Source organism: Dermacentor albipictus, chromosome 1, assembly GCF_038994185.2.
Source record: "Dermacentor albipictus isolate Rhodes 1998 colony chromosome 1, USDA_Dalb.pri_finalv2, whole genome shotgun sequence".
In the NCBI taxonomy this organism is placed as follows: domain Eukaryota; kingdom Metazoa; phylum Arthropoda; class Arachnida; order Ixodida; family Ixodidae; genus Dermacentor; species Dermacentor albipictus.
The window spans coordinates 136,435,452-136,461,716 of record NC_091821.1 but is presented as its reverse complement, the minus strand read 5'-3'; the positions used below and the strand labels follow the sequence as shown (position 1 = coordinate 136,461,716).

The 26,265-nt window shown below is 44.4% G+C and overlaps 1 protein-coding gene across 2 annotated transcripts in view; it reads left to right on the top strand.

Annotated features, from left to right (window-relative positions):
- Nucleotides 1-26,265, top strand: part of c11.1 (maestro heat like repeat family protein c11.1) — a 193,255-nt gene that overhangs the window by 13,145 nt on the left and 153,845 nt on the right. For both annotated transcript variants that reach the window (XM_065444129.2, XM_065444128.2), the window contains exons 7-9: nt 5,172-5,323; nt 9,777-9,917; nt 22,789-22,881. In XM_065444129.2, coding sequence (XP_065300201.1) covers nt 5,172-5,323; nt 9,777-9,917; nt 22,789-22,881 — 386 coding nt within the window. The remainder of the gene's footprint in view (nt 1-5,171; nt 5,324-9,776; nt 9,918-22,788; nt 22,882-26,265) is intronic.

Below are 26,265 nucleotides of genomic sequence, written 5' to 3'. Positions count from 1 at the left end.
TGTACACTGTTTTACTGCTATTTAATTCCATGCTCCATTGACGGCACCACGAAAGAATGCTTTGGAGATTAGAGTTTAGTACTAATTGATCTTCATGGCAGTTAATTTCATTATACAGTACACAATTGTCCGCAAATAATCTAATTTGAACCGGGAATTTCATTTGTAATGTCATTAATGTATATCAACAATAGTAAAGGGCCCAGTACACTGCCCTAGGGCACTCCAGGTGATACTGGAAGTTCGTTGGATGAGCGTTCATTAATTGAAACAAACTGCAAGCGGTTAGTCAGACTAAGTAGGTTGGGAGGTTAACTGGTTCTAGTTTATTAATAAGTTCGCTATGTGATACGAGATAAAATGCCTTTCTGAAATCTAAAAATATTACATCAATTTGACCGATCCTATCAAGAACACTAGCAAAACTGTGGATAACTGTTGTTAATTGCGGTACAGTATAAAAACCCTTCCGAAAACCGTGTTGGCAAGAAGAAAGTATGTTGTTATTCCCTGTAAACTTATTAATTTCCTTAGCTATGACATGTTCAAGTAGTTTGCAACATGATGAAGTTAGTGATATAGGATGATAACTTGTTACTAGTATGGCATCACCTTTTTTCAGTACAGGTACAACATGTGCAAGAGCCAATCTCTAGGCAGGGTAGCTGAAGACAAGGACACTTGAAATATAATAACTATAAAAGGTGCTAATGCTTCGGCATACGTCCTCAAAAAAACGTTAGGTATGTCATCTCGCCCTGGGGAGGATTTGGTTTTAAGGTTGAGTAGCATTGAAACAACACCTTGTAGTGACACAATATCAGGTGCAGAGTTGCATGGCATACAGTTATGAAGTGTAGTAGTATCAGTGAAAAAACACTGTGGAAGCATTGATTAAAATATTCCACAATAGTGTGATTTTCATTGATGATAAGCCCCTCGTGTACAATATGGCTAATTGTCTTGTTCTTTTCTCTTAGAAAGGCCCAAAATTTTTTCGGTGCGAAGCGAATAAAATTTGGCAGTGCTTGCTGGAAGTACCGAAGCTTAGCATGCCCCAACTTTTGGTTTAAATTATTCTGGATTTCTTAAATTTCGTCATGTGAACCACATCGCCATCTTAAGCGCTTAACTCTTCTTTTAAGGTGTAAGATTTCTCTTGTTATCCAGCGAGTAACTGTAGATGTTCGTTTAGTTTTGCTCGGAATATAATTGTCGAGGCAGTGATTAACAGTTTTTTTTAATGTGTCCCAAAGTACAGTAATATCATGCCCTCGGAAATTGTCAAGGCATATTTCAAGGTAATCTAGAACGCTTTCATCATTGGCTCAAGAGAAGTCTTTAATAGTAATTGTCTTGTTTTTACTGACTTGACATGAGTTCAACGAGCATGTGAAATACACGAGTTCATGGTCAGAAATGCCAGGTTCAACGGAGACAGAAAAATTTTCAATGGATCGACTTACAAAAACAAGATCAAGGACCGTTGGTGACATGCTGTGAATGCGTGTTGGATGTTTGACAACCTGTTGCAAGCTATGACAAAGCATAATATAGCATAGGTAGTTAAAGTGTAAATTAGACTCTGTGAAGGAAAAATAACTGGACCAATTCAACGTCCATTAATTAAACCAAAATGGGAGGGCAATAATTGGTCGAATTATCTACCAGATTGAATTGAAAGTCTAGAAAGTGTCGTAATGCAGAAAATACAAGCATATACAATACAAGCAATAAATACAATAAATATAATAAATACAATAAATACAATAAATACAATAAATACAATACAAGCATCTCGGCACTAAAAGCCCAAATAAACCTACCCTCTCTAGCCTCACGCCGTAGAATAGCCCGTCTTAATCTTTTTCATAAATTCTTTCATTCCTTGCCTTTTGACAACCCGTACATAAAAAGAGCACATCGCATTGCCCGCACCAGTCACTCTAATACAGTATATCCCCCACAAGCTCATACCGTTACTTTTCAGCAATCATTTTTTCTGCGCACAACACGAGACCGGAATGGCCTGCCCGCCGAAGTTGCCACTATCATCGACCCACTTGCATTCAAGCGACTCATCGGAAATATCCCTTTGTAATTTGTAGTATCTCTTTGTCACTAACTCCCCACTCCCTCATGTAATGTCTCAACAGAGACCTTTGAGGAAATGAATAAATAAATATTCCATTATATTACACAGTAGTGAGTAACCTGAAAGAAAAGAAAAAAAACTGGGAAAAGCAGGCTGCACTGTATGCAGTTGAATTCAAGCTCTTCTAGTGAGTTGTAATTTGACCGCCTACCTGTTCAGAGCTCCTAAAATGAAATGGGATGCTTATGTAAGGGAAACCCAGATTCTGACACCATGTACATGTACAATGCAACCTTGTCAGCATGTCACCCTCTCTCACTTAAAAAATAACGCTCAGCACGCAGTCATGATAAATCTTTATTTGACTGGACGCAAGGTTGTGTCCAATCAGATATGCGAATCACAGTAGTTTCTGCTGTACCAAATGTTTTACATACTGCCATAAGATGCAATATGGTTCTCCTACCAAGCCAAGGGACAAAGCAACAAGACATGCGGTAGTAAAGGCATTCGTTCACACCATTTCACACTAAAGGCCCATTTAATTTTTTCTATACAAGCCTGCCAATTCCAAGCCTTCAGTAGCAATTAGTAGCAAGTCACAGCTGAGACAGCAAACTGCAGCTCGAGCTTTATGGTAGAATGCTAGTTAGTCTGCCACACAACAGACCTAGATTAGAATTCAACTGAGGCACTAGTATATTTTACACCATGCATCTAATAAGGTGTGCATAGACATATTTTTGCGTTATAAAAGAAAACTAAATGCTGAGGCTGAAGTAGGTGGAGGGCAGACATTTCTTGTACTGCTTGTTGGCACAAATGACTCTTCCTTTTTTTCCTTCACGTTAGCCTGCTGGGAACGAGCATTTCCCACCATTACTGCACTTGTATCATCACGTGCCATGGTATGAAGTGACTTTTTGCCTGGCAATGGCAGTGCAGGCACATCTACAGAGATCGCCAGAGGTCAATCTAACCTAACGCATGCCATTTATGAATTCTTATAATGGAAGGCACAATCCATAAAAAACTTTATGCTACTTTGGTAGTTTTCATGTGGTAGTTTTTGTCATTAGTAATAGTGTTATAGTATCCTTTTTGCCCTTGTAATGCTGATAACTTGAATAAATATAGGTTCATGTGCACGCACAAATATTGGGCAGTTGTTGCATGCTTTTGCCACCAGAAGCAGTAAGGCTAGATGAGGAACATAACATGGCATGGATTCTTGGAAAGTGAGGAACTGTTGCTAACTTACCCAAAACGGTCAAGCCATAGTCTGTAGACTAGCAGCTGTTGGCAATATTTATTGGTCAAAGAAGCAGGAACAGAAAATGTGGAAGCTGCTGAACTTACATAACTTTAAAAATGTGCAAGTGATTTGCTTTGCCATAATGCTAGCTGTGGCTCAGTGTCGTAGTGGATGTGAGGTAAACACTGTGCATGGCACCTGTACAAAGCTATCGCTGACACCAGCACCTAACACAACATCAAACAGTATTGACATGCCTCATTTTTCTTTGTTACCCTAAAGTGTCGTACAAGCTTACTAAAAGAAAAACTTGCACTCTGATTGTTTAACCCCTTAAGGGCTTACTTTTTTTCAAGCTAATGGTATCGTATTGGATAAATTTTTTTGTGGTGCAAAATGTTTCAGTAACTTGTTTAACATACAAAACTCCGAAAACATTGTATGGCAAAGATAGTTCACGGTAGGTGGCGACCGTCTCATCAGCACTTGATTCATCTCAAGACTCACTGTTGTCTAAAGTGTCGTCACTGTCTTCCTCACTTGAAGAATGAACCACAAAGTCAACATCCTCGTCACTTTTGCTGTCATCATCAGACGGATTGCAATATACTGCACTAAAGCGCCGTATGGATGATGCCATGCTTCTTTGAAATGGGGAAAAAATATTGCGAGAAGAGGGCGAACTCAGCTCTCATGGAACACTTGCTGCCATTTAGTGTAAAAAAAAAATTCAAATAAATACACTGAAAACAAAATCACTAATGCTATCTGTTTACTAAACAGAAAAACTCGCTTTGATAACCTTAGCTTGTCAAAAGCCATTCAGAAAGTGGCCGAATACCCATGACGAGATCAGCTCATCAAAGCCAAAAAATGTCAATTTCTTGTGATGAGCTGAGGTCATCAAAAACATCTAAGGGGTTAACCACCATGGGAATGAGAAGTACAGGCTCTGGATTGGAATGAGTTGACTTAGTGCACTGAACCACAGATTTTATTCTCTGGGTTTGAGAGTTTTTGTTTCCTTGTTTGTCTTCTTGTTTGTTCAGCTCTATTAAGATTTTCTGGTCATTTAGCAGTCGCACACTTGTTATCATGAAGTGAATAACAATGGTAGAACAAGGAATGTTGCTGGAGCCAATGTTTTGACAAGGGGACTTGTCTTCGTCAGGGCTCAAGTTCCCTCGTCGGAATGTTTGCTTCAGTGACATTCCTTGTTATATCACTGTTAATCACTTCAAGCCTCCATCTTCCTCTGAACCTCTCTCATGTTTTGGTTTACTATTGCCATGAAGTTGCACAAAATTTTAAGCTTTCCAGGTTTCTCATGCACTTTCATGCAGCATTAACATAATGATGCACAGGCACTGCCCTTGACTGACCATTATTATGTGAGTAGATGAATAGTGCTTGGAAGAAAAAAAAAAAACCTTGCAGCTTTGCAACTTTCTGGCACATTGCAGTGTAGTGTGCATGATGCATCTAGCCATAGATGTTCATCAAGTATAACAGAAGTTCATGCAATTATAGTTGCATTATTCTCAAAGCCATCAGTTCAACAGAATGGGTGCTTGTATTTCCCTTCACTGCTGTGCTGTTTGAAGCACTACAGTGAATACTTACATGGCTCCAGGTTTCTCTCCAGAAAAGTCTGTACCTGTACCTCTAACAGGGGGATGTCCAAGTCCCTCTGTTAGGAGGTTCAACTGTGGAGAAAGTTGGCTTGCCTTTTTGTTACCTAAGAGCGTGACATACATACTAAACATATATGTACCATGAACGTTGCAGTACAGTGGGCTTACCATATTTTCTCCTTTTCAGCACTTGGAAAGTTCTCTGAAGCAATTGTGGAATACTTGAGCAACATTGAAAAGGCACCTGATCCATCTGTGCAAAAGGCTAGCTTCGCTACTGAAATAATTAGTGCCTTTGACTTTCTCTTAGCCAACTGGCTGCAGGCAAGAGATGCAAAGGTTTGTTGCCACTATCTTTCACATAATTGGAGGTATTTTGTACTTTGTCTATTAAGTATGTTAACATTTAAATGCAGTGCAGTAGTAGACAAGCTAAGCTGGAATGACGGAGCGACGACCAAAAGTACCGGTGGTGCCATGCAGCGACGAAAACATGAACCAACAACAAGATAAACACCGTCACTAGAGTGGCAGTAATATCTTGCATAAGAATTAGGGGTGTGCAAATATTCTAATATTAAATTTCAATTCGAATTGAGAATGTTCGAATAATTGAATTCGTGAATTGCATATCTAATACAGTCGACTCTCGTTACAACATACCCTGATAATCCATAAAAAAGGTCTGTTTTATCCAAAGTTCATAATATCCAAAATGCCTCACTTCCGAAACTTTCATTGCGATGTCTAACTACTTTATTGCAACGAGTGAGTGACGAACGTCCAAAGTAAAAAAAAAAAAAAAAAACAAAACAAAAATCACAGTTTCGCCCGACAGGCGAAGCATCAATTGCGATAGCGAATTAAGCAAGATTAAGCACGGCAGCAGCAGCTAGCGAATTGACCTTTGTGCTGTTTCTCACTTCAGCGCGAACTGAACATCGAAAGCACAGCGCAGATCGTTTTGAAGTTAGGCCCATGCAGGTGCGCACTTTGTCCACATCACAGATCATTTTCAAGATACGGCGGCCAAGCCTTAAGCAGGGTTTCCAGATGGCCCTACCAAAAATAGCCAAATGATCTCAATATGTAGCCCAAAAATAGCCAGACGAAAATTTTTCGTGAGTGAAAAGTAGCCAAAAACATAGCCAAAACGTTTGATTATATTCTGCAGGGGTCTTTTAGATAGTGTAGATGGTGTCCGAATCTCACCGTGTATTTCCGGCTCTAAAATTACTTCCGCCACATGCACCCAGCACAACAGTGGCCTCAAGACCTACATAAAGAATTCTAGTAGGAGTTGCCACTCGGATGTGGATTTGGACACCACATATTGTTACAATGAACCAAAGGATTTATTTTCCTATTTTCTCGTAATATTATTGGTATTTACTGAGTCACATTCTGAGCTTACTTTAGTTCATGCCTCGCTTTACCCAAGGCATTTTTCTATAAGTCGGGCAAAGTATTGCCAGCTCCAACCTCAAGGATCACCTTCAGCTCGTCACGATCGAGTACCCAAGCGGCAGCCAGAGTTTAAGTCATTTTGGAATAGAGATGCCTTTCCTAAGCTTGATTCATAAACTAAACATGTTATTTCTCTCCCGCTCTCTTGTTCTCTATCAGTTTACTCAAAAGCAGCTTGACGGTGAGTGATAATGAGCAGCCGGCACGGAACACATACTCGACAGCTGTAAGCCCCACTGTTTTTCTTACTGAACTACACGTTAACCTGCTGCAGATGGCGCTGAAACCAAAACAAATTGAAGAGAGCTTAGCAATGGAATGACGTTTAAACAGGGAAGCCACGACTTAGCGCCATCCTCACAGTGCCAACATCGCCTAAAAATGCAGTCTTTGAGGTTGCCTACATATCTTTGTAGAAGCAGTGAGCTTTGGGTCTCGGAAGTCCTTCAGACAGAAATAGCCCAAATATAGCTATATAGCCAACTCAGAATTTTCTATGCCAATCCACATGAAAAGTAGCCCAATTTGGCTATTAATATCCTAATCTGGCAACCCTGGCTGTAAGCAGAAGCCGCAGGAGTAGAACCCCTTTCTCTCACCTTCCCTGCCTCCCGCGCCTCTCGCATGAAAAAAGATGGTGCGTTACCGCCCCACCTTCCTTCCTCGCATGCTCTATATTGAGCTGGGATTGTCGGTTGACCCGTGCAAGTCTGTTGTCAGCACGTGTCAACACGGCAAAAGTACATTTTCTGTGCCCGATTTTGAAAAAAAAATTGCCACTAATTTCGTCCACTATAGCCGATAGTGTGTTGTAGCGTGGTCCGTTAAAAGCAAACTTCGTTGCATTAATAAAATAAGTGGAACAAACTAAGGCTGAAATATGGTCCGTTATGTCTGAAAGTCTGTTGTACACAGGTCCGTTGTAACAAGCATAGACTGTATTCGATTTTTTTAATAGTATTGGTACCTTCGGTGAATGACCTGGTCGTTGTTGGTGCCTTGACGTGCACAGCATTCTTGTGGCATGCGATTTCTATCAGTGCAAGGTTTGACCAGGTCGACCGGATCGATCGAAAGGATCAACACTGTGTGAACAAAGGAAACAACAGCAGTGCGTGTGGAAAGCACAGAATCGTTTGAAAATCGGGCCGTTTAGCCACTGGAAGGCACGCTTACCTCGTCAAATACACGAGTTCGCTGTTCACGCATGCATATATTCACGCGGTTTGGAGCTTTCTATCCACATGCGAGCATATAGATGAACTTGGCACGTATGCTCGCAATAGTGGCCAGCTGGTCGACTGCGGACCTGAACACCACTTCAGTGGCTGTCAGTCTAACCCGTACGCATGATTTTGCGAATGATCCCTGATGAGCCACTCGTAAGAACATATTAGCGACAAGCTTTCCACGACGGTTTTCAGACCTTTATTACATCAGCCGGCAGTAAATTTTCATTACGGCCACACCATTGGCCACACTGTCTAACCTGTTAAGCATAATTGGAAATGCATCGTCATGTGTCGGTAACTGCGGTTTCATACCGAATCAAAGCAGATCTATTCACAGCGGTCACACGATCCTCAGAAAACCAACAAACTGCTTCGTCAACTAAAGCAAGTGCACTGGATGATTGTTGAATGTTCACAGCCACCATCTTTGCAAAATACTATACGGTGGGCCTGGGTTCTAAACGCCATTTGTAGGTGCACAGTGGTCTCTTTTTGTAGCTTCGAGCCACCCCTCATAAGGCTAGCTTTGGATTTACATGATGGCCTCGAAAATATAATGTGACAGCGCGCTGACTCCTTGCTACTGACACATTTACACGAATGACAGATGACGCATATGAAAAAAAGAAGGGGGGGGGGGGAGAAGGGGATGTAGCTTGAATCTGCCGTAGGCCTCCCGATTTGAGAACTCTGTACTGTTGGCGCCGACTGTAGTCGATGCGTGCAATGCCAATGACTGCGTGGAGCAGTGCCACCATGCAGTGCCAAGTGATGTGATGTGCATTCCCTGCTTTTGTCCAATAGCTACCTGCCATAAAGATAAAAAAACTCTTATGTTTTCTGGAAGAAAATGGGAGGGCAATACTAGAGCAATAGAAGCAATAATAGCAATAAGCAATAATAGCAATAGAAGATTGCCATTAAGCACAGTAAGAGCCACTATTAAACTGAAAACACCATAGGTATTTGGCACCTTCGCTATTACTTCAGCTTCAGAGGGAAGAAAGCACTTAATTCTATGTGACAGCAAACATTTAGAAAAAAAAATTGTGCGACAGATACTCTATCGATAAAAAAAGTATCTGACGATTACGATAGTCCCTAATGTAAAATTTGAGCACTGACACATGTTTTCATTTCGCATTATATAGAGGCAGAAAATTTGAGATTGAAATCATTGTACCGACTGGCAATGGGCCAGTGCCGTCAGTGCCTTTGCAGAGGGAGGGGCAGTATCACAATGCTGGCATGAGTGGCATCGGAGCCAGCTATTGAAGAAGATGTTGACGAATGCGCAAGCAGTGGCACAAGCGCGTTCGCGTGATTACGCCGAAGGACGCCAACTAGCCAGCTGTTTTAGATGACAACGAATTCATGAGCAGTGGCACGAATGCACAAGCAGCATGTTCGCGCATTTGCGCCAAGGGACGTTGACGCCCAACCCAAGCACGGGCACCTAAGAGCTGTGCTGTAAAATATTTTCCAGACCTTCATATGCAAACTGAGTTGTTATCAGTGCTGGCATACTAATTTTAATAAGAGTAGAGCGTACTATACATCTCGATTCCTAGGTACCTAAGTTACCGATGGCTAGCAAGGTTGTAAAATAACGTGATTAGCTTCCTGAGCATCTACAGCACTGTGTTTTGTGTACAAAATTCGTAAGCTTAAAAGTTTGTGTTAAGTTTTCTTATATTCGATTCAATATTTAGGTTATTTATCTTGATTTGACTTGATATTCGATTGGAAATATAGTATTCAATATTCGCACACCCCCTAGTAATAATATTTCTTGCAATAATAGAAAGCTCTCATGGACAGATCATAAAGATGACACAAGGCACAACAATAATGCAGCCCTCCGGTTGCTGATTATGCTGATGCAGGCACGGCTGTTTGCACTCTCGTGGTATTTCTCACCTCGTTGTTGGTTACATATTTTGAAAATTATCTTACCTTTTTATGCATGAAACAATTTTTTTACGCATTGTGCACAGTTTCTGGTGTGGGAATCCTTATTTCGACAAAAGCGACTGTGTAATTTTGCCATATTGTGATAGACCTTGTTTTATTCTTTTTTTCTTTGTTTCTAGGTTAGAGCTGAGTCAGCTGTGACCCTTGGCTACATGGCACAGCTTCTGAGCAAGTCAAAGCTGGAAGAGCAACTGCCAAAGCTTCTCCCATCTCTGGTTGCGCTCTATCGAAAACAACATGATTGTTTTCCTGTCAGTAAGGTGAGAGTTTCATGCCAGTGGAACGTACAGTTAAACCTCAATATAATGAAGTTGGTAACATTGGCAATTTGCTTCGTTATATATAAATTTCTTTATATTGAAATTTGACCTTTTATGCAAATAAGTACAGTTGCTGATTGGAGAAAGGGGCCGCAGAATTTTCCGAATTATCGGGCAGTTTGAAAAAAGCAAACTTGAATGAGAAAGCAATTAATTTTGATGAATTTGGGAGTCGGTGATGAATGAAACAGTTTAATGCCACGTCGACGGTATCTTCACATCGGCCGTACGAATTAGGCGAAGCCAGCCATGCTTTCGTGTGCACTCCGCTCCTGCAACTGATAGCGTCGCCCACACTGGGGCAACTGGGACGATGCTATCATAAAAAGCGCCAGCAGCGGGTAGTGAATGCTTCGCCTTCCTCTTGCTGCAACGGATCACCGAAACTCGAGATTATGCAATTTCCAATATTAGCGTGGTGCAGAAAGACAACTTACATGATGCCACACCATCTCGCCCAATCTTTTCCCCCGTTGCAGATTACCTCTAAAGCAGGGCGCATGGCTGCGTATGCACTGAGCTGCGTTTACAGCCATGTGCAGCCACGGTGAAGACACGCTTGTTTGTGTTACCACGAGCTTGCCCCTCTCCCCGTTTTTCCGTTTGCTCGCGCTGGAAGGCGGCACTCGTGAAGCCATGATCTTGTCTCACCCTTGCACACTTTCACTTGCACCTATAAGGCATAGTGCACTGGGCAGGATAGGATCTTATCGCACTTAGACTTTATACGAAACATGATGCGGCTCCACTTTGGAGATCGCTCTTGTGGCACAGAGTGTGATTTGAGAGGTGCTTTGCAAACAGCCGCTTGTAATTAGATTATTTGACCATCTGGGTCCCCGGAAGTTTATTTGCGGCGGCAGTGAAAGTCAGTTATATTTAAATCGCGTACAAACACACTTCGTTATATTGAGGTTCTAAATACATGGTGTTCTAGGGACAAGAGGTTATGAAAAGTACAATACTTCTTTATAACGAGGATTTCGTTATATTGAAGTTTGTTATATAGAGGTTTAACTTTACTTTGTGGAAAGAATGTTGCATAGTATTAGTTCCTAAGGTGTTGGTATGGTTCGAAACATTGTAGACAAGGTGTTAAAAATTTTATGTAAGTTAGGGCTGGGCAACTGATAAATAAACCTTCCATTTAATAAGTAATACTTTGTTTGCCATGGGCACTGCGTTACGCAAGATAATTGCAAAAACCGACAATGCTTTTTGCCTCGACCGAAGGGTCACGAACAGACATCGTGGCCTTAAGGAGGACCACCTGCTTCGGCTCATCAACACCTTTGTGCTGTGTCACTTCACCTACACGGTGGCCATGCACAACTGGCTCAGAGCCGAGCAGGAAAAGCTTAATGCCCTCATTAGAAAATTTGTCAAGATTGCCCTCGGGCTGCCCATCAGAACGCATACCGAGGACTTCCTTCGGCTCGGCATACACAATACAATGGAGGAGATAGCCAAGGCTCAGGAACGGGCCCAGCTAACTCGGCTGTCCACCACGCCGGCCGGCAGTCATATCCTCGAGGAGATCAGACTTGCACCCACCAAGAACTTGGCTGAGAACACCCAAATCCCCAGAGAAATAGGGGAGAAGATTGTGGTCGCCCCTTTGCCCCACAACGTTCGTCCCGTTCATGACGCAGGTCATCGCAAGGCAAGAGCATTGAATATATTAAAGCAAATAAACAATGACAAGATCGAGGCAAGCTTCGTGGACGCAGCTGCATACCGAGACGGCAAGGCTTTTGCGGTTTCCATCGTGGACACGTTGGGCAAAGTCATCAGCTGTGCTTACGTCCGGACGACGAACCCAGAGGTGGCCGAGCAAGTGGCCATTGCACTCACCATGCAAGACGGTCGGAGAGACAGGGTGTATATTGATTCGAAAGCCGTCATCAGGGCATTCCAGAAAGGCCGGGTAGCCTGGCAGGTAGTTCAAATTCTGAAAGGCGCCAAACACGGCAACACTTCCATACACTCTATCCTTTGGTTCCCTGCACATGTCGGGGCGATTGGGGGGGTTCCTCTGAACCTCAACGAGTCTGCTCACGAGGCTGCGCGTGGCTTTACCGACCGCGCTGCCCTCGGATCGGGTGACTCTCTCCCCGGACACAGAGACGCTCCTATCACGCATAACGAAATCACTAAATTCTTTTACTTAAAAAAAAGCTTAAAGGGACCTTGAAATGATTTTGACGATTTTGGGCAAACGTGCTGAGTCGTTAGAGTAGGTCCTTCTGATCATTAATTGACACATCTAAGTGCTCCGCTAAAGTGTGTAGTTTATTATAAGGTCTTAAAAATGTACATCGCTGCCAATCGCAGCACACTGCTCGCCGGAATTTTCAGCTGCCCCTACCCATACGACGTAAATCACCCAATTGACGTTATTAGGGCGAGCTATCCGATTGGCTGCTCATGGCGCGTCATCGATAATTTTTCCACCTTTATGGTGAACAAATGATGTTCGTAATAGTTGGAATGTTAGTTCATGTGTTTCTATAAAAAGAAAGTAACAGAAAGAGAATGCACAAGAACAGTTTCTCACTACACTTAAGCACTTCCAGCAGACAGCAAGCATCATCTGCTTGTGTTACAACATGCTCTGTCTTGACGAGAGCTTTGCGGTCAGTATCGGTCTGTCTTTTCGTTTGCACCACGAATCGACTTTGTTGCGTTCCGGGCTGCAAGCATAGTGACTGACACACACACACACACACACACACACACACACACACACACACACACACACACACACACACGCACAAAAGAAGGATTCTTTACTTGCAAAGATGGAATCATTTTCATCTCTGGGGTCAGTTTGTATTTGAAGTGCTGTTAAGATATTTTTATCTAATAATGCAAGGTATTCAAAATTTTTTACACCATAGTACAGCAAGTTTGTTTGTGGGCTTTTGCTGAGCGTTGTGGTTAAGTCTACTTGAAATTTCGTAATGGTGAAAGTGGTGGGACAGTTTGGGTTCCCCTTTTCAGCATCGTCGTAATGCCGTGAAGTGAAATCTTGACTGTGCCCCTCTGCAAGTTTAGGCTTTGTTGCACACATACAGCTCTGAGCTTTGTGCCTGCTTGTGAGTTTAACTCATTCCGTCCAGTAAGTACTGACAAACTTGGTAGGCATGCTTTCTGTAATTAATCTAGTCTCAGGCCCAATCATTTATAAGCTACTCAATGAGCGGCCAACTTCTCGTGAAGGTTTGCTGCCCACCAACAGGAAATTTTTGTCACAGCCCTACTGCCATAGCCTTCTATAGTACAGCTATCGACCGATTTTCCAAACCTCGTGGGAACCGACAAATAGTCTGAAAAATCAAAGAGTCTGAAAAATTCATTCAGCCAAGCAAATAAAATTTATATAAAGCTTAGAGCAGCTTAAAAACTCTAATGATGCCCTGCTTCATATTACACACTTGTAGGCGATCAGATTTGCTTGGACTTGCGCAAGAGTGACGTCGTCTCCGTATACAGTCGCCAGGAGCAAGCCACGTTCCTTCGCACCACTTGGCTCTCGCGGAAGCACAGTAGGTAGTGCTGAGCATACAAATGCGAAGCCGCACGAACACAACGATGCGACATCTCCGGGACACACTTGCACTGTGGACACACCACATACAGAATGGCGACCAAAACTTAAAAAAAAAAGTGATATGACGATAGTGCTGACTGAAAAAAAAAAAAAAACTGTCTCTAGAAGCATTTCGTCAGACAAGTAAGAGCAGGCGCTGCCTCCGAGACCAGAGGATAACGTGCACTCTCTATTGATCATGTGCGTGCACCTCCCAATCTCGGAGGCTATAAAGCGGGCCACTGGAAGCCAAGCCAGCAGAATATCTAACATGGCGGCCTCCAAGATCAGCTAGCGTTGCCCAGAATGAGCGATTGAATCTGGAAAATTGAACTTTGGGACCTAAGTATATAAATAAAATCAGTTGCACAATTGCATTAGTCCTAAGGGAGCCCTAACAGTGCATTTATTAAGTCCAGAATATCCATCAAGTCCAAATTTTTTGAGTCTGAAAAATCCATCTGCAACTGTATATAGAAGGCTGTGTTACTGCCTCAGCTGTTATGCCTAACCAGTGCTGCTTTGCCAGATGTTCGTGACGAGAGTTATGGTTTCGTGCCGATAAACGTGTATCTCAGAAAGCCATGAAACCACCTTACCAATGAAAGTGAGAGGACTGAGGAAATCCTGAAAAGCACAAACTTTCTTAATGGCTGCCATTTTTCTGACATCGCGCGCGTGGATCATATCTGAAAAAAACGCGCTGTGGTTGCTCAGTGGCTATGGTGTTAGGCTGCTGAGCACGAGGTCGCGGGATCGAATCCCGGCCATGGCGGCCGCATTTCGATGGGGGCGAAATGCGAAAACACCCGTGTACTTAGATTTAGGTGCACGTTAAAGAACCCCAGGTAGTCGAAATTTCCGGAGTACCCCACTATGGCGTGCCTCATAATCAGAAAGTGGTTTTGGCACGTAAAACCCCATAATTTAATTTTTTTTTATATCTGAAAAATTAAGTGAGGCATTGTGTGGCGTCGCAAACTTCAGTCGGTATTATAAATTGGTTCGAGCCATCTTCCTCCTCCTCATTCTACCCTTTCCCAAGGGCCTGTTTGCCTCACCTCTGCAGGATTGAAAGACCGTGTAACTGAGCCTAAGTTACAGAGATTGCAGGGCGCAGGATCTATGCATCAGTGTGACACTGCCAGTGTTGCAGGTGATAGCTCCATGCGTGGTGCAAGCACAGATATGCCAACTGCTGCACAATGGTCATCAACATTGCCTGCGTTCGCTAGCCTGACTAAGGGACTGAGGTGCAGTTGCTATGACAATGTTGCTCTTTGGACCACCAATCCTAGTACTCCTTTGTGAAAAAACACACTTGGACTCCTGCCACACTTTCTCTAATGTAATCGGGCTGGCCAGGGCCTCTCCTGAGCTTTCCTTCTTCCATGGAGTAATCAAACAGGCTAAAAAAGTTTAATTGGAGACTGTGAACAAATTTTTCGCCTTTGACTTGTCTTTGCTGTAAGCCGTATGACAGTGCAACTTGCTCACTGAAACTGATGATTGTACAGGTAACCTCGATATAACTTACTTCAATACTAAGAAATTCTCAATATAATAAATTAGTAACTTTTTGTACATAGAACACCATATGTTGTGAATTTCAACATAACGAAGTGTGTTTATATACAATTTCAGTATAATGAGATTTCACTGCTGCCTTGAAGGAATACTGAGGCAGTAAATTGATGCTGCTGTGGATGCAGATGATTAAATGGTTGAATTGCATGTGGCTGCTTGCGAACGCACCACTCAGATCGGGCCATTTTGTGCAAGAAAAATGTTTCAGTGACTGTACTCATTTGCACAAAAAGTCGAATTTCAATAAAACTATATTTTGATATAAGTGCCAATTTTACTGACTTCCTTATATCGAGGTTTAACTGCTTGGTTTCCAATTTATATTCATTCATTTCGAATATGAAAATTCTTCATACTGAAATTCGAACCGAAGAGTACGTCAAATAGCATAATACTCAATTAAATATCCGCACAAGCCTCTAAATATTCTAATGCAGTCAAACCGTGATATAACGAACACAACCATAAAGAAATAAATCTCATATTTGTTTGGTCATGCACTGATTCAATAGAGTATTCTACTACAGCGAAATTGAAAATGAGGGGTTTGACATGATATCAGTTATATATAGTGAAGGAAATTTTCATTTGCACGTGCCTCGAATATATATTCTGGTAACAAAAATGTAAAATATAGTTGCTGACCAATTTCTTAGAGCCTCATTTTTCAAACCTGCATGATTATTTGGGCTTCCCTATGGCACCACCACCCATAGCACCACTATGTAATGACAATAACTGAAATTCCAGATGCTGCACGATGCTTCAGGCATAAACCGCGTATGTGTTGCTGCAAACATGGCGTTCATGAACAAAGTTGCCACCATGTCAAATAGGCACGTGACTGCAACTTTGCTTGCCAACTCCCGATAAAGTGGCTCTGGTTAAGCCTAGCAGCCTAAACAGTGTGGCCAGCAGGGCAGCTGGTTACAAGCCATCATGGGAAGCTCGCCGCCAACACCATATTTGCCTGATTCTAACATACACTTAACTTTCGCGGTCTTAAATTAAGAAAATAAAAGTCCACCTGAATCTCACATGCCACCGATTCATAAAAGAAAAATATAGCACACCTCCCCCCATGTTCATAATCGGGGAAAAGGTAGGTGCGCAGAATTTACTTTCACAAGCAGAAATTTTTGTTTCTTTACATAATGAAAGCAGCATGTCGTCGTTGCCATTTGCTCTTCATTGGCCACAAATACCAAGCACACAGGGGCGGTACTCTAGAGCGATCATTTTTATAGATACTACTACCACTTTTGCGAGACTGCATCAGAAAAGTGTCGAAATAATTGTCTGACAGCATTCCTGGCACTGTGCACAGATAGCGAGCTTGGCACAGTGCCGGAAATGGTGGGGCTGATTACGTTGATGCACCTAGTGCCAAGATGCTCGAAGTCTTGCAAAAGGGATAGTATCTCAGAAATTTATTGGCCAAAGATACTGCTCAAGGTCACAGTCGAGCACAAAACGAACAAACTGCAACCTCCACAAAATTATGCTCTGTTGTCGTTTTGAGATGGTGATGATGCTGTGTCTGATGGCGCTGCTGGTAGGCTGTTGCCAACGCTGCGAGAAACGTTTTGGTTTTAACGCGATAGCGTTAAGGAGCTCGTGTCGCAGAAAAGCCGGTGTCGTCGGCGTCGGTGTCGGCGTCGGTGTCGGCGTTTGCGGCGTTGACCGTGAGCGATAAATCACGGCAGGCGCTTCATAAATAAAAAGCAACTTCCAAGATTGGCCCGGTGGGAATCGAACCAGGGTCTCCGGAGTGTGAGACGGAGACGCTACCACTCAGCCACGAGTTCGATGCTTCCAAGCGGTGCAAACGCGCCTCTAGTGAATGCGGTGTTGCCTTCGAAACGAGCCGTGGAAAGTTATACTGCGGTGTATATCGGTAATTATGAACATGTAACGTACAGAAGTCACAATTACACGAGTTGCGAAGTGCGTTTCCGCTGAATTTCTTCTGCGCTTTCCGCACACGCAGAGCCATCTTGCGGCAAACACAGAAGACCCCCTCCTCTCAATGTACGGCGCTGCCCCGACAGGAGGCGCGCCGCGCGCGCATTGGGACCGCTGCCAGGCGCGTCGCGGGACTCCCTCTCCCCTGACGACGCTTCGCCGTGCTCCCGGTTTAGATAACTATCTATCTCTCTGCCCGTGCCGATCACGACGTTTGGCTGGCGCAGATCGTTTCCCCTCCGAGACACCGAGTTCTTTCGTTCGTTCCGTTCGCTCAGGCGCACGTTTCGTTGCCACGCCGAACGCTGCGTTGCTCGACGCTCACCGCGTGATAGGTGGGCGCTAAGTCCGATGCGGGGCGCATCGTAAGTGATCGCTGTGCCGTAGCGCATTGTCGACCCCTTGGCGGGTCGACGGGAACGCTGTCGCGTCCCACTCTTGAAGGCGAAGCTTAAGCGTCCTCCAATTTTTGTATGCGATTGTAACATGCAGAAAATTTTTGGACCTGTTTTCTTTGAAAAAAGGTGTGCGCTAGATTCGAGTAAATATTGTTCGGGATGTAGAATGGATTTATTTACAGTGAAAAGGGTGGAGAAGACATGGGACGATCCGAAACGGCCGATCACCCGAAGACCTTGTGCCGCTTCTTCTTCATCTTCCACGCTCCTCCGATGCGGCGTTACATTTTCCTCTGGGTCAGACGAACCTCACCGAGCGAGTCAGAGTGTGCGTTGATGGTATGGTTTAAAACGTGCGACGTGCACGACTTGTGTGTTGCGTGAATGGCAGTTATCAGCCCACACTTTAGCGACGACATAGGTCGCTTCACTCAAGCATTTGAGAATGACGAGTGGGCCCGAATACTTGGAGAGAAGCTTTTGGCAAAGTCGCCTTTTCCGAACCGGTGTCCACAGCCACACAAAGTCACCCGTGGTGAATGTGACAGGCAGATGTATGTTGTAGCGAGCCTTAGCATGAACATGCGACGATTGGGTTCTGAGCCGGGCAGGTCGACGTGCTTCTTCGGCATGACACAATATCTGTGTGACAGAAGCATCATTGTTAGGTTAAAAAGGAAGTATAAGTTGAGAAAACTTTGAGGATGGCAAGTGTAGAGGAGAAAGAAAGGTGTGCGTATCCTGCGACTTCATGCTTGGCTGGGTTGAAGGCATACATGATGAACGGTAATACGGCATCCCAATTCTTATGATCCGCTGAGACATAAATTGAAAGCATGTTGACGAGGGTACGATTGGTACGTAGGTTAGACCGTTGGCTTGCGGATGGTAAGGCGTGGAATGACGATACGGAGTTCCATAAAGGTGTAGCAACTCTTCCACGACATCAGCGGTGAAGTGCCACCCGCGATCACTTATCACGACATGAGGAGCTCTGTGGTGGAGGATAATCGAATGCAGAAGAAACCCTGAAACATTGGATGCTGTAGCTGAGAAAAATGCCATTATTTCAGTATAACAAGTTAAATAATCCACGAACACGATTATCCAGTGGCAGCCAGTGGAAGACTTGGAAAAGGACCGAGTAAATCTATACCCACTTTCTCAAAAGGTGAACTCAGTGGTCTAACCAGTTGCAGAGTTCCTGCAGGAGCTGTAGTCGGTTGTTTGTGGTGTTGGCAGACATCACAGCTGGCGACATACTGCTTGGTTGTCTTCCACGATTGAGACCAGTAGAAACGTTGGAGGTGGTGGAGCGTTCGAGCGAATTCAAGGTGACCGGATGTAAGGTCATCGTGCATGGCCCAAAGTACAGCAAACCGTAGGTATTTTGGGACAACGAGCAGCAGTGGAGCACATCGTTTGAATAATTCTTGTTTTAAAGCAAACCGTCGCAAGTCACAAATGGTGTAGCCTGTTCAGATCGGTGGGTCGCATCTATAATCGGCTTTAGTGAAGGGTCACACTGTTGTTCGTTCTTGAGAACAGCAAAGTCAGAAAAGTTTTATGAGATTGTTATTAAGTAGGCATCGAAATCGTCATCATCAGTACCCTTGCTCTGAGAGGGAAGACGAGATAAGCAGTTGGCATCTGTGTGGCATCGACCGCTCTTTTCAGCAAGAGAAAAGTCATATTCTCGAAGACACAAGGCCCACCGAACCAACCGCCCAGCTGGGTCACGTAGTCCAACGAGTCGACAGAAGGAATGATGGTTGGTGACAATCTTGAAATTGTGGCCATACAGGTAAGATTTGAACTTGTGGATGGCAAAAACAACAGCAAGACATTCCAGTTCTGTGACTATATAATTGCTCTCTGCTTTCGTCAAAGTACGATTTGCATACGCAACAATGTGTTGGCATCCATCATGAAACTGGACAAGCATAGCACCACTTGCATCGGTATGCAGTTCAGATGCAAGTGGTGCAAGAACGCCTCCAGATCGAAATGGCGGAGAAGTGGCCCAGAGGTGAGCAATAACTTCAGCTGCTGGAAAGCAATCTCGCACTGAGCGGACCGTATGTAAGGGGTGTCTTTGCGGAGCAGCTCAGTGAGTGGACAAGTAAGCTGGGTGAAGTCTTTAATAAACCTGCAAAAGTAAGTACAAAGGCCCAGGAAATTTCTGAGGTCTTTTACTGTGTTCAACTGCTTAAAGTTGCGAACAGCAGAAATCTTTTGGGGATCTGGCCGTATACCGTCCTTGTCGGCTAGATATCCTAGCACAAGGGCTTGACGCTCACTGAAACGACACTTCTTAGAGTTTAAAACGAGGCCAGCCTCTTCGATGCAGTCTAAAACAGGGCCGAACCGCTTCTTTTACTCGTGGAAAGTTCAGCTGAAAATAATCGCGTCATCTAAATAATACATACAAATCTCCCATTTGAGACGACGGAGGATGGAGTCCATCAATCGCTCGAAGGTTGCTGGGGCATTGCATAAGCCAAACGGCATGACGTTAAACTCAGAGTCCGTCGGGCATAACAAAAGCGGCCTTTTCTATGTCAGACGGGTGCATTGGTATCTGCCAGTACCCGGACTGGAGGTCAACTGACGAAAAGTACGATGCGGAGGGAAGGCAGTCAACAGCATCGTTGATGCGTTGTAAGGGATACACGTCTTTCTTTGTTACGGCAATCAGGCGACGATAGTCGACATAGAAGCTCCACGAGTTGTCTTTCTTTTTCACTAGTATAACAGGAGCTGCTCAAGGACTGCAAGACTCCTGAATAACGCCTTTCTGGAGCATGTCGTCGACCTGTTCGGTGATCACTTTTCTTTCTGTGAGAGATAGGTGATAGGGTTTCTGTCATATCGGAGTCGCTTTCCCTGTGTTGATGCGGTGGTGCATGTGGGATTCCGGCAACATCCGAGAATGCTTGCGTTGAGTAAAATCAAATACTGATGTGTAGCAGGCGAGCACTTGTTGGAGTACATCCTGCTTGGAAGATGACGACGACTTGTTTATCATACGTCGCAAGTGATTTGAATAGTTGGCCAATGGTCGACTGATGTCTGAAGATGCTGCAACTGTTCGTACATCAGTTGTGGCTTGCTCCTTAAATGTTGCCAATTTAAGTCTGACTGGCAGGCTGACAGACTCTGTAGAAGCGTTCACTGTCCACAAGAAAGCGTACCCGTCGATGGCTTGAACAATAGAAAGAGGGACCAACACATTCTTAATCGCGTTATGATCTGGCTCGACAAGAGCATTGTATGATCCCATCTGAACATGTGAAGAACTCATGGGAACAAACATGGCTGTCCAGCCAGGAAGTAGCACATCTTCAGACAGCGAAAACACGGTGGGATCATTGGTCTGCAAATCAGGTATGGCGATTGGCAACATTCTCCTTAGTAAAATCTCTCCAGTCCCACAGTCAAGTGTAGCGCTGCATTCACATAGGAAATCTATGCCTAAAAGAACAACATGAGTTGTGTGGACCAATACAGTGAACTCGGCTGTAAAGCTCTGTCCTCCGATCGCAACCAAAACCATACAAACACCAACAGGGCGCAGCATTTCACCTCCAAGTCCACGAAAAGTTCCTTGGCGATCCCAAGCGAACATAACTTTCCCTCCTCGGGGATCCTTGAAGTGAAGGCTAGGAACAGAAATAGTGGCACCCATATCGACAAGAGCAGTAGTATTTACACCGTCTATACACACACACACAACCTCTTTTTCAGCATAACAACAGACGGAGGAATTGGCGAGTCTAATTGTACCATGACCGATCCTCCATCAAGCCGCACCAGCTAGTTTCCCAGCTGCGGCGGGAAAGGCAACCGACGATGGCGCGGGGATGGCAAACAGCGCAGTCAGATCGGCGGTGGTGTAATGCTGTGCTCGGAGACAGCGGACTCATCATGTGAATGGTACGATCACTGTTGCCGCAGAGGATGAACTCCAAATGGTGTGGGCGCGTCTGCATGCACACAAGCTGTGTACGCCGAAAAATGTGGGGCTCGCTGCGGGCAGCAGTGACAAAAGCACGCAATATGTTCTCGGGAACCGCAGGCATAGCAGATGGGTAGGTCGCAGTTGAAACTAAATGGAGCAGGTACGCGTGGCACCGGGTATGATTCTGCGGGAGCATGTCGTGGCATCTGGTATTCCGCACAAACATGTCGTGGTGGTGGGTAGTACTCTGTAGTGTCACAACGGAGCGGTGAGGACTGGTGGCTACTGAAATTTGCCGGGGGGGACCGAAAGCTTGTGTTATTTATGTGTGGTTCTTCAGAAGGCAGTCGGTGCTCGATGCGATGTTCTCGCAACCAGGATGGTGGCTCGGGAATGCATTTGTCAAACGCACACTGATAACCAGCGTCTACTCCCTGAAGTTGTGCTAGTTCTTCTTTAACCCCTTGACGCACGATCGAGGCAATATCGTTGCAGGCAGCGACGTCCATACTTGCTCTGGGGGTAATCCAGCCAGGTGTCTGCTTCTTCAAAGATCTTGTAAGACTGGGTTGTGCAGGGCGTCTAGTACACCGCACTTCCACCATTTGTTACGGATGTAGAATGGATTTATTTACAGTGAAAAGGGTAGAGAAGACATGAGATGGTCCGAAACAGCCGATCACCCAAAAACCTCTCGCTGCTTCTTCCTTCTGTTCCATGCTCCTCCGATGCGGCGTTACAATATGGTATCTGTATACTTTTAGACCTTATTGGCGATAGTGTCAAATCATATGCACGGTCTAGACTGATGGCCATAGTAGTGGCGTATGGATCCACGTGTGGTCCCCTCTGGGTCCAAAAAGTCTTTTAGTGCTGGCAGCTTTCCTTAGTTGACAATAGTAGGCAAGCCAATGTACTGATTTTACATAGTTGCATCTTCACGACGGTGCAGAGTGTGCATATGTAATTTATCGAGGTTTTCATGCCACCTATCGGCACGGCAAGGTGCCGATGGGGCATCAAAATCTGCAGGAGACTTTCTGGCCCATCGGAGGCACCCTGCTTGTGTTTCTTAGGCGTAGACCTGATTGCAATATTTTTTTGCCTATATCTGTGTGTCTGCTCAAAGCAAATATTGGATATAACGAAGTGCGGCTGTAGTACTTTTCTACAGAAGATGAATAAAAGACCAAGCAGGACTTTAATAGTTTTGCTTTGAAACATATTTTATGTGTCTTGAATTCTTAGTTATCACCATGTAATTGACATTATATTTTTACTTGCTTTTTTACCTTTACTTTTGTCTAGGGGTTGTGTCTGGTTTTGGAAGCTGCCACCGAGTACAAATGCCTTGGACTTGAACAACACCTGGATGTTTTGAACAACTCGCTTTTTGTACAGGTAATTACCTGCTGTCCTTGCCTTTTATTGTATGGCCTGCGTATAAAGCTGAATCTTACTAGAGTGAAATTCATGGGGCACTTGGGAAAAAAAACAATAGAAACAGGCCTTTCACCTTGCAGAATTGCAACCCAAATTTCTAGTGAAGCAGGAGTTCGAGACAGAGGCTGCAATACTTGGTGTGCTACTTGTTATATGGCTTCAGAGTCTCGCTTTTTGGATGAAGAGGCATTTGCAGTTCTTCTGGAAGCTATTCACAGCATTCATGCAATCTTTTTGCCACCTTCATGCACCATGAGCTGTTGTGCCAGCACTGGTGGCTTTGAATGCACAAATGCTTATAATTCATGCTGTAGAATAACACTTCCGAACTCATAAAAGTTGATTGCACTTAAGCTGGCCATGTTTATTATTATTATTATATTTTTTTTCAGTGTAGTAAACAAAAGGCTAGTCATTACCAAATTGGGACTGCTTGTGGATCGTTTTCTTTACTTTCGTGGAGTTGCAAAATAGTTGGTGTGCCACTGATGCACCTTTCTTAGCTTCTGCATTTATCAGATTTGTGCTTATATCCTATTGTTTTCCCCGAGTCAGCAACCTCAGCCAGGTAGCTCTACCAAGTTATGTATACCTATACCTGTGTAACATGGTAATGAAGTTTCCATAGAAGTCTAACCCACCTGTTCTAGAACACATCCTTCTACTCAGCACTGCACTCCTACTCGAGCAATTGCACGGCAGCACCACCCCTTGACAGAAATGGTCACTGCACTTCATCGGCAAACCAAAACATCCTTGAAATCATAATGTCATCTTCAGTCAAGGGGTGGCGCTGTGCTCAACTTAGTGGAGTGGAGGAAGAACTGGAAGAACTGAGTCGAGGATGGTTTGAGAATATGGAAGTGCATGTCCTGTAATATGGCGGCTTATGAGGCACCGCAGGGGCATCTGCATCTGGCAGGGCCTACTGCTTAACAGAAATCACATTGTTTCTGGAAAGGTGTAATTTCATGTACTTGACTTGTTTGTGGGAAGAGTAAGTGTCTTTTTTTTTTCAAGTCGCCCACAAAAGTTGCTAGGGTGCACCAGCCCATATATATATATATGTCCTCGTAGATATACCTAAGGCTAAAAAAAGCCTAATGTCCGTTTAACGTATGTTTAGTGGACCAGTACAAAAGCACTGTAAACATTCAAATTTTTTGTTTCTCACCATGACAGAAAGATAACCGAAAAATAAAAAAATTATATGGTCGGCTGGACAGAATTACATGACCTCGTATGCATGCGAATGAGAAACGACCAATTTATCACTCTCATTACAACGCACCGCATTGCATCAGATTAGAAGCAGTATACGAAATAGGCAGGTGCTACATAAACAGAATTCACACAGTTGCTACAAACACTACAAAAGAAGTGCACAAAAAAAGCCCACTAAAGGAGTGACATATTACGTCAATGAGCACAGATCGACTTACAAAAGTAAATAAGAATGCTTGCCTCAACATCGAGCCACAATGCAGGATGAAAACAACTGCTGACCTATTGGTATTTTTAGCGCTTGTTCTAATGGCAGCCAATATATCGGTGAGCCCCAAGTGTTTTGCATGAATTTTGTGGACACCGAGGTGCCTTCCCATGCCTAATTCCTCAGCTCGCACATGGTGCTTAGCTGGATCTCGGGGAACAGGTGCCCCAGCGGCAACATGGCAGACACGCCTAATGCAACGGTGCTAATTTCCTGCACAAACCATGTTTCTTCTTTTCGGTGTCAAGTCGCCGTGTGAGCATATGTCACTGGAATGTGTCCTTATTGGCCGCGCAAGTAGCAGCCCCCAGGTCTTCTCTCCCGCTGAGCTCTCTTTTGCCGAGTCCTTCATCACTGCGGCAAATGCTCACAGGCCTGCAACGAGTTGGTTACATGGGACCTTTGCTCTCGCGACTTCTCATTCTCGCACTTAGTTGACCACTACTTAGCCCTAGTACAGCATGCACACATACTTAATTGGTCTTGCGGTGAGCTTGTGCCCGTAAGTGCTATGAGTGTTGCATTGTGGTGAAACTCCCTACAACTGGCGCCCAACTTGGTTTTGGCATGGCATCAGAGCAGGCCCCCGCAATGTTCTCGTTCCTGCTTGACTTCCTTGCTACAGTGAAACCTCGTTAAACCATAGTTGGCCGGAGCTCGGAAAAAGTATGTACTAAACGGTAGTACTGTTTAACCGAAATAGCATGAGATCGACCACTTACCTGTCAAAAACGGAACTCAGAGAGAGTGCGATGAAAGGGTAAAAAAAACCTGCAGTATTTATTCACTTCGTGTGACAAAAGTGTTATTTTCATATGATGTTGCGGCGGCCTAGCAGCTACGACAGCGGCCCCAAACTTACTGAAGCTGCGAGCCAGCTTTTCAGCCAGCCCCCTCTTCTCGGCAAACACTCGCATGGCAGATTCTTTGTTGGCGTTACGTATTCTCCGTGAACGCGCGCGATAGCGCTGCAGAAGTTGCGGGGCACTTTTTTCATTGCGGGGTGCTGTTCTCGTCTCGACGATTGCATTCACGAGGCTGACGTAGCACACAGCTTCTGCCACTGTCGGGCCTGTATCGCCTGTGCTGTCGCTTTCTGTGTCGTCCTCATCACTGTCGCTAGCCGACACTTTGGCAACAACAGAGGCAACGATGGCGAAAAGTCGAACCTTATAGCCGACATCCCTTCGCAGTTGCAGCAGCACTGCCGAACAACTTCTTCGCATTCTAAATGCCACACACCGTAGTCAACAGCAGATCCCTGTCGTGTGCCAGCGCCAACTTCTTCGTGTCATGTTTGATAGCATAAATGATGTCTAATTTTTCTTCTATGCTGAGCATCCGGTGTCTTTTTTTATCCGAGCTTCGGCATGACGCGAGTCCTCACATGCATGGTGCCACAACGCTCTCTGGCAAGCCACCGAAATGATGTTATAATGTTGATGTTGCTGTGGCTTCACGCACGAACGCACAGTGCACTTGGAGGCCGTTGTTCCGATCTCTGAGGCTTGTTATTCTGCCGGGGCGCCTGATGGAGACGATGCACCGCTGTGTTTGTGCGATGAAAAGTTGAAACACTGCTTGTTAACTGATACGTACAACAATAAGCTGGTACGGTTTATGCAGATACAAAACACATTATGTTCAATGGCCACTGAGTCAGGGATTTGACTTTACTAGTTTTAAAACGAAACTACTGTTTAAGCGGGTATGGTTTAATTAGGTTTTACTGTACGGACTTATTGTTCTTTGACGTAGACAACGCCGACAGCACGAGGTACATTCACCTTGGTAACCCTCTTTCAGCCATCGGGAGCGCCCTTTGGTGATTTCGACCATTTGGATGTGTA